A 12999-nucleotide genomic window follows, 5' to 3' on the forward strand; every position below is an offset into this window, starting at 1 on the left:
AATTTAGATAACTATTTTCTATTAATCTGTGCCGAGGTGGAGTGATTTGTGTGTATGATACTACGTTTTACCGGTGGTTGGGTGTGTACCGACTGCCATTCAACGGTAAATATTGAAAATGCCGTTTTGGTCGTTATAGACCTCTCCTAAAAGTATATTTGAACACGAAATGACCTTATTTGATATTGCTGTTGTCTAGGTCCCGCTTTATGTTAGCAGACACAATTATCGAAACTATTATATGTCATTGATCAAAGTTTCACTTCAGAATTTGTTTGGTAATCTATAAATCATATATAACAACACTAATATTTACACATAAGATAATTGGCCTGAATAGAACTGTATGATGTGATACCTTGTCCCTTATGCTGTGACAAAGGCCAACAAACCACCTACATATATTTTGGGCACTTAGATGAGTTCCTCCTTTAGCCATGTATTGCACAGGGTGACCAGAAGTTCTTTTTAGCCAGAGTATAGGGACATGGTGCTTAAGTGGAAATTTCTGTAGGTTCCCTGTTTGATAAGTAATCCTTTTTACTGAGTGAAGTGGTTAGCTTCATTTTGATTCCAATGGTGATGTGGTGTTGGTTTAATTTTCTTCTTTTGGGTTTAAAATTTTATGCAAGACGCTTATGTCAGATTCACCTTTCAATTTTGCATTATGTTCTTCCAGGTAGGATAGACTGTCATAATGCATATCGCAATTGAAGGATGCTCCCATGGAGAGCTGGACACCATTTACAACTCTGTGTTACGACTGGAGCAGATTCATGGTTTCAAAGTGGACCTCCTCCTCTGCTGTGGAGATTTTCAATCTGTGCGCAACGAGCAGGATCTGAAGTGCATGGCCTGTCCGGTCAAATACATGGATATGCGTGATTTCTACAAGTAAGTTATCTAATTTTGATTGTCATTAGCTGTAATTATGTGCATGAACATACCATTCTTAAATTGTTTAATTTCACCCAAATCAGTAATACTAATGATTAACCCAGTGCTGATGGACATGACATGTACTTATATGTCATGCCTATTGTTAGTTTGCTTTGGTAATTGTTTTTTCTCATAGATGGCTACACTTGTACTAAGTCACCAATTACGAGGACTGCCTGTCTCACCCGTTTACTATTTTCCTTGATTTACAAAAATATTTTATGTTACCTTATTTTGCTGTTACTAATGTTTATAACATTATAGTAATTATAATGTTAATAATAAATGTAATACCATCAATATTCATAGCACTTGTAAAAAATATGTTTTTCCTGCCAATTCAAGGAAAGGTGAAATTAGGTAAGGTCACAAGGTCTACTAATTGACTCCTTTGTGGCTAAGCACTTGCAGAGCCATCTATGTGTAGAGTCATTTCACACAAATCTAAAATATAAGCACAGCATATTCCCCATTTTTATTAATTTTCCCCAGCAGCATGTGGTTAATTTACATTATGGTTTGAACTGCTTAGTGAGTAAACTACTGAGTTCTCTGTGTGATGCTGTACTTGATGATAAATTTTGTAAATGGAATGTTGAAGAAAAGAGCACCAGACTGGAAACTTCATACATTGTGCTGCACAAAATCCTCTTATAATGACTTCAAGCTTGATGTAATAAAATTTCTCTGATTTCAATCCATGAGTAACTGTTTTTCTAAGTGCTATATTTTATTATAGTTGAAGGGATTTTCCTGGTTAATTCATTTTAATCCATACTCCCTCACTAGAGATTAGTCCCAAACTCCATATCACAAGATGTATTCAGCAATCAAAGTTGCCATGACTAGGCATGTTTGAGGGGAAGGGTTTGTACCAAAGACTGGAACTATTCACCCTAGCTTAGTTTGACCATATTGTAAAGTAAATGGATATGGATTTTTATAAAACTGTATTGTTCAGAGAAAACAAGATCTTCACGTGTACATTTTGGAAAAGTAAATATTCCAAAATAAAGTTTCCAATCTGGTTTTAGCAGCTACAATTCCTTTAGATTATAGGTATTGTAAGACTCATGCCATATTTTTAGAACAAATTTGAAGAATATTCATATTATTTGGAAATGAGAAAACCCAATATACAATATATAGAAACTGCCTCTTTATTTTATTTCTTTACAATCAGATTCAAGCTAAATGTCATTGTATTACTTTGACTGATTTTGTATCCATTACTTTCAGATATTATTCAGGTGAGAAGAAGGCCCCTGTGTTGACCATATTCATCGGGGGCAACCATGAGGCCTCTAACTACCTTCAGGAATTCCCCTATGGTGGGTGGGTTGCCCCTAACATTTACTACCTGGGATATGCAGGTGTGGTCAGATTCGGAGGGCTGCGAATTGGGGGCCTTTCAGGGATTTATAAGGGCCCAGACTACCTCAAAGGGCACTATGAGAAGCCACCTTATACTGGGGAGTCAGTCCGAAGTGTTTATCATGTGCGAAACCTTGAGGTCTTTCGGCTAAAGCAGGTGAGGCTTTTTAATCGGAGGAGGGTCACTTGACACATTTGTCACTGTGCTTCTTGTTCTCATTGTTGGTGGCTGTTTTTTTGTTATCTTTATTTTTTTGTATGTTTTTAAATATGCATTGGTTTTACTGATTCCTTTCTTTGTTTGTGCACTTCTCATATAGACTATATCAGCTGTGCATGCTTAGAGATCTTACAGTTTTCTTTATTACCATGTTAGCAACTTTTCAAATGTTAATACAATATTTATATTACTTTTAAATATTCTAATACCTCTTGGTATTTGCAATTTTTATTGTGACACTGTACCTAAATTTTCCATTGTAGCTTTCAGGTGAGAGCGATATTTTCATGTCCCATGACTGGCCACGGGGTATCTATCACCATGGAGACAAAGAAAAATTACTCAAGTGGAAACAGCATTTCCGTTCTGAAGTAAAGAATAATACACTGGGATCAAGACCTGCAGAAGAACTCTTAAAGAAGATAAGGCCAAAGTACTGGTTTTCTGGTCATCTTCATGTCAAGTTTCCTGCTGTATTGCGACATAAGGTATGATCATTTACACATATTTTTGTGTGTAGCTTAATTTTAAGAAGCTGTATGACTAACCAGATCTATGGTGGTAGTATATAATTAACAAACATTATTGTGAACTTGAAATTTCACTGTTGCAGGTAAGTACAGCAATCAATAGTAATGAATCAAAATATGGAGTGATGACATTGTTTGTTTTACACATCTTTAGGTAGATACATGTTGAACTTAGGCTTTTTAGAAAGTGCACTCCTTATATCAAGCTTTATTATGCGCAACTAGAATAGCCATAGCTTTACTGCACTGTGACAGTTGTAATTAGGAAGGATGGAATGTGGGTGCACAAGTAACATTATAATGTTTTTAAAGGGCAGGGGAGTTTGAGAAATTTAAAAAAATATTGAAAACTATTGATATACAGGAAGTTTAGTGTTTCTGTTTAAGAAAAGCAACTTATTACCTGTGAAGAATAAGCTAAGAGGTTGATTGAAAGGAGTTCTTGTTATGTAATTGATTTTGGTTGTATGGTGAAATTAAGTAACAGTGTCCCCCCCAAAATGTGATTTTGAAGGTCTTATTTTTGTCTGGTATTTAGAAGATCTTACAGTGGAACTATTGCTGTTTGAAGTTTGATAATATTTTTAAAATGAGTTTTAATTTTAATGGAGGCTGGTGTTTATGAAAGTATATGAAACCTGTAAATTGCTTTAGTGCATCAAGTGCTGTTGAAAATTTCCTAATTTTGACAATCATTCTTTGTAGTGTACTTGATACTGAAACTGCCTTGTTCTTATGTAGTAACTTGTTCTGTGAACAAGGAGGAGGAAAGTTGTGAGTATCTACAGAAATATCTACGAAGTTGATAGCTTATGTTGCTGTTTTGGACTTTTTTCTGAGTTTTAGGCTTCCAGTGCCATTGCTTTTCTTAATATTAGTTTGAATCTGAGTCTTTTTTGTGTTTCTAGATTCTTCAGGTCCTAATTTAATAGAGCTTTACTGTATGTGGTTAATGATGATGTTTACCCCTTTTTGTATATGTCTGGCAGTTTTTGTTAGTTGCTTTTCATAGCATTGTTAGATGGGAAATGAAGCTAGTCAGATGTCTAATTTCTCGCTATTTCGAAGCTGCAACTGGAAAATGGCCTTTTTGTGCAAAATAATGGAAATCCTGTCCTGTGGAGATAATGCACAGAGATAGCAGCATAAAGAAGAGGAATTGTGACAGAGGAACTGGAAATGGATGGATGCAAATGCATTATGGGCCGAAAAGGGTTCTTTGAAACAGTGCGACCTGTTTTAGTGTAAAATGCAATTGGACGATTGTAAATTATATTGTGATGCATATTAATTTTGTTTTTATGATTAAGGATAAGTCATCATGAATAGATTTGCTTTGTATCTGGAAATAGTAATTTATTTTGGGGATTTGTAAGCAACATTAGGTTTGTTTGGGGCATATTTTTACCTTTTATTTGTTTCTCTAACTTTGCCCTTTCACCTCTCTATTCTCTTTCTTGCTCTGTCCCTTAAACCCAGTGGTTGTGTTTGGCGTGATATACGTGCCACGTCCACTGTAATTTTAGTTTATTAATTGTGTGTCTATGTAGATGGTTCACCAGGGACTCAATTATTGGTACTGCATATCTCTTGTTTAAGGTTTCGATGATAATAGTATTAAAAACAAACAAGAAATACTGAAATCACGTGAGGAATTGATGGCTGAGCACTTGTATAATATATATTTCACGAAAGCTACAGTGGATTGTACATGAAACTGCCACCAGTGGGTTGACTATCGAGTTCTGTTTTATAATGCACTGAAAAATTCTTAACTGTCAAGTATGTTTTTTTTGTTTTAAGCTTATTTTGAGCAAATAGGTTTGTTTAGCTTTATTACAATTAGCCTCGTAAGTTAACTCCAATCTTTTATATATAAAATGGTTATTAATTTTTGTTTCTATATATTTTATACTTTTTTTATAATAATATAGTAGGTTTAGTCTTGTAGGAAAGAACAAAATAATGACATCAATTTAATACCTTGATGATCAGCATATATAATGCTATATATATATATCTACTGCATACTATGCAGGGCCACACAGGTCATGTCACTCCTTGGGTTTTGAGTGAGGCCGTAATTGATGCTAGTCATTCCCATACACTTGTTTTAACTCTCATTTTGACCATCAGTGGGGAAGAGCACATCAACATTTAATTTATACTGGAGAAATGTGTTGTATCTGTCGCTTATTATTGTATACCAAGAGAAAGGCATGTCATAAGCCTGTGTTTGATCTGTGAGGGCCACATATAACTTGTAGGTAGAAAAATACCAACAAGTTCTCAATTTATACTCAACATCAGTTGGTGATGAGTGTATTTTAGAGGTAAATGTAGCAGGGGAGCATAGAATGTCAGACAGAACTTTTTTTCTTTCATTAATTTCAAAACACATGTTATGATGTGTTATTATTTATTGTTGTTCTTCAGATTGTCTTTCTTGTTGACTGATCATTTTATATTAAATGTAACAATTATTATGTATTGTTTTTAACATGCTTGAAAGTTCTAAGTTGCTCTCCCATATATAGCTTGTTAATATAAGTGATGAGAGAGTAGTAGTAGTAGTAAATGCCCAGATTTTTAAACTGAAGGAAAGTAAATGCAGATTGAATTTATATTACCAGCATTGAGAAGGTAGCTTATCATTGGTCGTTGTATACCTTTTTTTTTTTAATGGGATGATACCACCATTGCCAGCACATGACAAAGCATTGAATGGACATTTATCTTCATGAACGGTTTTGGGACTACGTCAGTATATATTTTTTTTATCTGATATAGCAATAGGAATACAATGTTGCTATGCATCAGTGCCAGCATCATGCAGAAAGTTAACTGCGATAATACATGGACAAGGCACTATGGGAAGTATACATCAACAACAAAAAAACAGTGTCATGCCAGATTAACATTTGCAAGTTCCATTTGTAACGCCTGGCAACATCTTGAACTTCTGTCTTTACCTCTTCTTGACTCTGTCTCTCCCAGTGATAGAACAGTCATGGTAAGCATTAGTGCAAAACACATATCATTCACTCACAATGTGTAACACCCATTGTATGTCTTGTGTCTGTAATGTGTCTTCCTACACATTCCAGTAGTATAATAATGCATTTCAGAATATCCCCTCCCCCCAAGACTTATTTTCCCCCCTATTTGGCATCCATCTTTAATTAGATACAGTTTTATTTAAATTTTCTTTAGCATTTCCAAGTCATGTAGGTCCTTTGTGCAGGTACCCATTTAGTGCTCTGGTCCACCCTCTTGGACCATCAGCAGAAGCCAGAGCCAAAAAGTTTATATACAAACTCATCTTTTGTCCCCAGGATTTTATAAACTTCCCTGTGACTGTTTGGAATCTCATAGAGTTCTAAATCCTCACTTTCTGTCCTCATGTTTTCAATAGATGTTCTCAAAGCAGAATGGGTGGATAGGCTACATTTTTCTTCTTCTTATCATTAATATTATTAATATTATTATTATTATTATTTTTTTTATTATTTTGATTATTTTGATTATTTATATTATTATTTTGATTATTTATATTATTATTTTGGTTATTGTTCTTATTTTGATTATTTATATTATTATTTTGGTTATTGTTCTTATTTATTACTATTATTATAATTATAATTATTAGTTTTATTATAATTATAATTATTAGTTTTATTATAATTATAATTATTGTTCTTGTTATAGTTATTATTATTGTTCTGAATATCATAATCACATTGAAAATCATAGTCATTATCATTATTATTATTATTATTAATATTATTATTATTGTTGTTGTTATAGTTATTATCATAATTTTTTATCATTATTATCATAATTTTCATTATCATCATTATTATTATTTTCATTTTTATGTGATTAAGCTTTCATATGTTTGGTGATCACATATTAGCAGTATAGATAATACATTTTCATCAGGCTGCTTACTCTATGCCTTTCAGGATACACTCAGTGGGGCTTCTTTCCAGTTGACCTTGAGAACGCATTGTCCGTGTTCATGATTTTTGCAAGTCATATCAGTTTTAATTAACTTTTCCAATACAGGACGAAAATACCCACAAAGCGAAGGTGACAAAATTCTTGGCGTTGGACAAGTGCCTGCCTCGGCGTGACTTCCTACAAGTGATAGAAGTGCAGAATGCGGGACCTCTAGAGTTGAGCTATGATGCAGAATGGCTGACTATTCTACGACTTACCAACCACCTTCTCTCTGTTGGTACACGGACTGTCTACATGCCTGGGCCGGGAGGGTCCGAGAGGTAATTTTATCACGCTGGTGATTGGGGTTCTGTCTGCATCCACACAAGATGAATTGTCGGGTCCTGGTCTGATCCCGGGAACTCGACTCTAAGCTGGTCTTTTTTCGCATTGTTATTGGACGGATACTATTCTTGGGCCTAAGCAGCTTCGGCACCAACTGGAGCCCCAGCAACCAAGCCAGACCTTGGCCTAAGAGGAGTCGTGAAGCCTGAATGCCACTATGGTCTTGTGAGGGTTCGATGATCCAGTCCATGGCTGTAATGTGGTGCTGGCCACAGCATAATGGCAGCTAAATTAGTTCTTTGTTAATTATATTTTTTTCTTGGAAGTTGTGGTGGGGAGAACATGGAGGAACATGGTGGAAGTACTGGCAGTCACAAGCGGGTGCTGAACTGTTGTGAAATTCACTGTAACTAAAAGTTGTAAAAGTATCTGTTTATGCAGTGTTTTCAGGGGAGGTGTGTTGTGGGTACTAAGTTACGTAAAAATGATAAATGCTCTGGAAGGGATTTTTGAGATAAGTGTGTACATTGAAACTTAAATTAGTTCTGAACAAGCTAGATAAGATAGGGTGTTTGCATGATAGGGACCAATAGATAATAAACACATAATAAATTTTACCACAATTTAAAGTGCAGGGCTAACATTTATTGTAAGTACATATATGAGTATATATATATAAATGAATAATAAGAACATCGTTATGAAAATGCACTTACTAACTTCTTTTTTCTCACAGATACCAGTTCACACCTACAAAGGAAGAGATTGATGATACCATCCAGATGATGGGATGCAACCTGAAGGTTCCTCTAGACTTTGTTCCAACAGCACAGTCTTATGAAAGTAGCCAAGGCAAGCCCAAGATGGAACAGGTGCCTATGCCCCAGCCGCTACTCAACCCACAGACGATAGCTTTTTGTGACAAACTTGGATTGGATGATCCTTTGGCTATCTTACTTGGAGCCAAGAGAAAAGCTCAATCATCGCCAAAGTTGTCACCCCCGACCAGAAGTCTGAATGACTCGGAGCTTAATATTACGCTGGACTCCTCCAAGATTTCGAACAATCCAGATGAGGTAAGATAGTTTGACCTTTATTGAGAATTATGTGAAAAGTACTGTAAAAATAATGACATTCTTTCTGCTGACTACACAACCATCAGGATTGCTTGCTTTTGGCAGTATCAATAAATAAAATAAAATCATATTTAACAAACAATACTATTGGCCTTTCATACAGGTTGAGTTAAGTGATGCTGATGATGATGATGATGCAGATATTGTGATGGAAATGACATTACTTCATGAAGGTCAAGATAATGCTGAAGCCAGTGCTGAGGCAGCCATTGAGGATGTTGTAAGTCCCATCAGAAGAGATTCCTTTTCCACATCTCAGAGCCCAGGAATGCAGCCAACAGCCAGCTCTCCACGGTAAGGCAATTTCAAGGGAAAATAAAACTTGAACCAACTGGGTTTCTGTTGTCATGTGATATGAAGAGATTATTTTGTTTAATATGAATGATCATACTACAAGGACTATGACGTATAATGAATACTTCAAATTTTGTATTATTTGTCTTGGATGTAAAGTTTGCAAACAAAGTAAACTATTTCTTCAGGCTGAAAATAACCCATGGACAACGACGGGGCCTCTTGCTGTCGGAACCTAAGAGTGACAACAGAAAATCTCCAGTTCCTTTCAATTTTGAATCTTCATCAGCTTCGTCTTCACTTAGTGAGAGTGAATCAAGTCCGCGCAGAAGCCCACAGGCCAAACGGACTAATGAAGCAAGCGACAAGGAAATGTCCCAGACGGAAACAGTGTCATCGTCATCTACCAGTGGGGACAACATGCTGGGAATGAAGAAATTCAAGCGAAGAAATCAAGCCATATATTCGTCGGCAGAGGAAGACATGTAAATAGTATTGAAAACAGGTGCATGATTCTTGTGGTGAATGTGAAGTGAGCTGATATTTTAATGTCTCATAATGAGAAGAGATTGGAGTTTGCTCTGTCCAGTGAAGGTGTGTGAATGAATTTTTGAAATCCATTGTTCATGAATGGATATAAAATTGTATGTTACTTTTTTTATATTTTTATAATACAAAGTGGCAATACTGTTTTGTCTAGTGCTAAGGTGCAAATTTTGTAATCTGCATGATGTGCAGACAGAGGGGTTTGACAAGGAATGAATGACTTTGTGATTGCGTAAATATGTAAAAATAATCTTGAAATTACACAAGTATTGTGTGATCTGGTACAAAGTTTTAAAATTTGCTTCATTTTGTTGCACATGTTACTTTTTGTTTTCATTGTAGTAACATTGATAATGCAGATTTGCAGAAATGTTTTTTATTATCAGAGATGAGGAAATTATTTGTAACAAGAAGTTAACAGGTTTTTCATGTAGACTTTTGAATGCTTCAGGTCCTTGAATTTGTTATTTTACCAAAAGACATACATTCTGTTTTGAAAGTGAGCCGTCACACATTCTTGAATTGTACAAACTCAGCCATGTGTGATTTTAATTATTAAGACTGCTGCGTTTTTTGTTTCTCGAGCAAAGTTTTTCCTCTCTGCTATATAGACCATTTAATTCTTGTTCGATCCTTTGTTATCCTTTTAGCATAACCTCCTCAGTCTCTTTGTAAAACAGCTAACCTTGAAAAAAGTTAGTTTCCCCAAAAGATCATGAACATCAGAAAGAGAACCTTCACAAGGATGAAGTGAATATTGAAAACTATTTGTACTTTGAGGAGATAACAAAGTTCTGGGGTGCAGCCACAACATGCACAATGCATTTCAAAGTTTTGGTTGTGTAATGAAATAATTATGTTCATCTTTACATCTTCTTGCTCTTCTTCACATGATAAACCACTGTTTGCTTCTTTTCTCTTTTTTTTTTTTTTAGTCTCTTGGTCACAGGTTCACCTTATTCTCTCGCATTGTCTTCTTAAACTTGTTTTACATTCAGAATTAAGACCATTATTTCAATATCATTTCAAACTATAGTGTTTCATACAGTTATGTATACAGAAGACAGTTTTATTATATCATAACTAAGAATAGTCATGTTTTTGTGGTTGAGTTTATTTGTGAAAGAATATCTTTTACTTAGTGAAATCAGTTGTGTACATTATTTATTTATTGATACATAGATAATGTAACTAAATATGGAGAAATCTATATTATAGAAACTTTCTTGTTTATTGTATTTTTTATCCCTTTATTCTGAGATATCAATTACATATTGGCACATTATATTTGTAGACAAACCTTTCGCTACCATTTACTATAGTGCTACATGACATTAGATGTCTAGTACATTTATTTTGTTTTTATCCATTAACCATATTTGTAGACAAAGAAAAACAAATTAGAACAATTTAATGATTTAAGTACATTATACTCAAGCATATATGCGGGGTACCCAAAGTATGCAATAGAAGAGGATAACATTAGAAAACATTTTAAATTAAGTCATACAGTAAAATAGCAATATGTCTGCAAGAAATGGTTAGTTACACATCTTTGTCTGCAGACATTGACTGGTCAATAGCACTTGGTGCCTTAGACATGATGTCCAGGTAAGGGACTTTATCCTTGAGATAAACTTGGTGAGGGTCAACTACTGGTAGCTCTACATCTAAAGTTGCAGCATTAAACCAAATCAAATCTACTTCACTGTCATACTTCATACTGATTGAACATCCACAAGTACTGCAGAAAGACCTCACTACATGCTCTGAGCTCTGGAATTCCTTGAGGGTTTTCTTGCTTTTGAACTCAAGGTTTGTATCATTCACAGCTATGAAAGTGCAGTGTTCTGAACCAATGGCCTTCCTGCACATAGAGCAATGGCACCGAAACCACTGTAAAGGCTTGTTGGGAACATAATACTGGACTCCTTTGCAAAGACAAGATCCTGCAACATTTCCTTCCATGGCAGTTGCTCTTGTGTCAGATCTGGAAAATAATATTTGTATTTGTCATGGTGTCAGTACATTACTCTAAACTTCTACAGTAGTGATCAATGATATTTGGCACATTTATTTGTTGGAATAGTAACATCATCAATGGTTCAAAATGCAATATTCACATGGTCAATATATTATAATTTACATATGCTATAGAATATAATCACTTAGAATGCTGACTTTGTGATATGCCACATTTGGCAGAATAGCTCAAAGCAAGCTAACAATTAAATCCAAGTTGACAAATTACAGTAATTTAAAGTAAAATGATATATGATTTACAAACAATTTTTCCTTCATTTATATCAGGGTAGATTTGATATACAGGCCTGTAGGCGGGAAGGAATGTGGGTTCTAAGGAGTTACATAATTTCTAATCGTTCATATTATTCTATTATTTTATTTTCATCTTCAACTAAAAGAACTAAGGGAGGGTTCAGTCATTTTTTGTAAATAAATAATTCCACAAAGGCAGTGTTCTGCTAATATTCATGAATTTACTATTGAGAGATTTATTTATTCTAAACAATTATTGGGATTTAGATTTGCAGAAATCAACCATAGCAACAATAGTGGTGGTAATTACAATGACTCAACAAAGAGGCAAGGGCCTAGAAACTTTCACCACATATATCTGGGAATATAAAGCTTATGAACCATTAACAATTGATTTTTTTTATAAAGTCAGTAAGTTGTAGGTTGGTGGCTGTGACCATTGCTTGACACCATGCCACTCTCACTGATGATGTATTTCATGCCCCTCTCAGTTTACGTTGTTGCTATAGTTGCTTTCTCCTCATAGGACTGTACACCTCATAAATCCATTAGTTCCAGGTGAGATCAAATTGGTAGACAATTTAACTTGCATCAAGAGATTTAAATTTACTAGGAGTAACAGATTATTATATGAGACTGGAATAGCTTGTTTTACACAGCCTAATGGTACAAAGTAAAGTTTGCTTGTAATGGACAGAATGACAAAATTTATATCTATGACATTTCCTTTAAAAGTTGATGATATGAAAGTTATGCAACGCATAATGACTATTAAGACAGGAAAAATCTAGTGAGTGTCATTATGAGAAGAAAAAAAAAGTACGCTCACTGATACTTGAAATAATCTGTTCAGGTAAAGAATAATGTCAGAAAAGAGGAATATAGAATGACAAATACAGCATAAAGACTAAACCAAGCCCTGATTAAGAGGGGGTCCCAAGGGCTCCGACCCAGGGTAGAGAAAGACAGCGATTGGCGAGGGTTCTGGGGCTTTGTCCTCAAGTACACGTCGTGTTGATTGTGGATTCCTAGGAGTCCCCCAAGGTAAATGGCTGGAGAACTGGCAATGAAGGGTTAATTATTGACATACCCCAAGGTGTCTGCTCACCTGAACGCCCAGCAGATCGGAGAGTTTGTTTACATCGGCCTTGAAACGTGTTCCGTGCAGGATCGAGGGATCGAAAGTCAGGAGCGCGAAATTTGAATTATGGAATGGTCCTGAGCAATTTTCATACGTCAAGTTGTATCGTACTGTGTGGCCATAAGTAATTTAGATATTTGCAAGAACCTCAGTCTAGCTTATCATTCTGCTCAATGGTAGATCGCAAACCAGTCCCACATTATCAAAATACTTCCATGATAAAGAGATCTTGTCCTAATGTGAACGGAGATACAT

The 12999-nt window shown here is 35.1% G+C and overlaps 2 protein-coding genes across 3 annotated transcripts in view; one reads left to right on the top strand and one right to left on the bottom strand.

Moving 5' to 3' along the window:
• Window positions 1-10555, top strand: part of LOC125041765 (lariat debranching enzyme-like) — a 10878-nt gene extending 323 nt beyond the window's left edge. The window contains exons 2-8 of the mRNA XM_047637028.1: window positions 680-894; window positions 2179-2470; window positions 2797-3021; window positions 7132-7346; window positions 8087-8426; window positions 8590-8780; window positions 8969-10555. Coding sequence (XP_047492984.1) covers window positions 698-894; window positions 2179-2470; window positions 2797-3021; window positions 7132-7346; window positions 8087-8426; window positions 8590-8780; window positions 8969-9269 — 1761 coding nt within the window. The 5' untranslated portion in view covers window positions 680-697 and the 3' untranslated portion in view covers window positions 9270-10555. The remainder of the gene's footprint in view (window positions 1-679; window positions 895-2178; window positions 2471-2796; window positions 3022-7131; window positions 7347-8086; window positions 8427-8589; window positions 8781-8968) is intronic.
• LOC125041766 lies at window positions 10544-12779 on the bottom strand. 2 transcript variants are annotated; one of them, XM_047637029.1, is made up of 2 exons: window positions 12712-12779; window positions 10544-11316 (listed from the first exon to the last, which is right to left on the bottom strand). In XM_047637029.1, the coding sequence occupies exon 2, from the start codon at window positions 11292-11294 to the stop codon at window positions 10872-10874; it is 423 nt and encodes a 140-aa protein (XP_047492985.1). In that variant the 5' UTR covers window positions 11295-11316; window positions 12712-12779; the 3' UTR covers window positions 10544-10871. The 2 variants fall into 2 exon arrangements, with proteins under 2 accessions (XP_047492985.1, XP_047492986.1); XM_047637030.1 differs by having other exon boundaries at window positions 12694-12718.
• Window positions 12780-12999: the final 220 nt, after the last annotated feature.

Source organism: Penaeus chinensis, chromosome 31 (genome assembly GCF_019202785.1).
Source record: "Penaeus chinensis breed Huanghai No. 1 chromosome 31, ASM1920278v2, whole genome shotgun sequence".
NCBI lineage: Eukaryota > Metazoa > Arthropoda > Malacostraca > Decapoda > Penaeidae > Penaeus > Penaeus chinensis.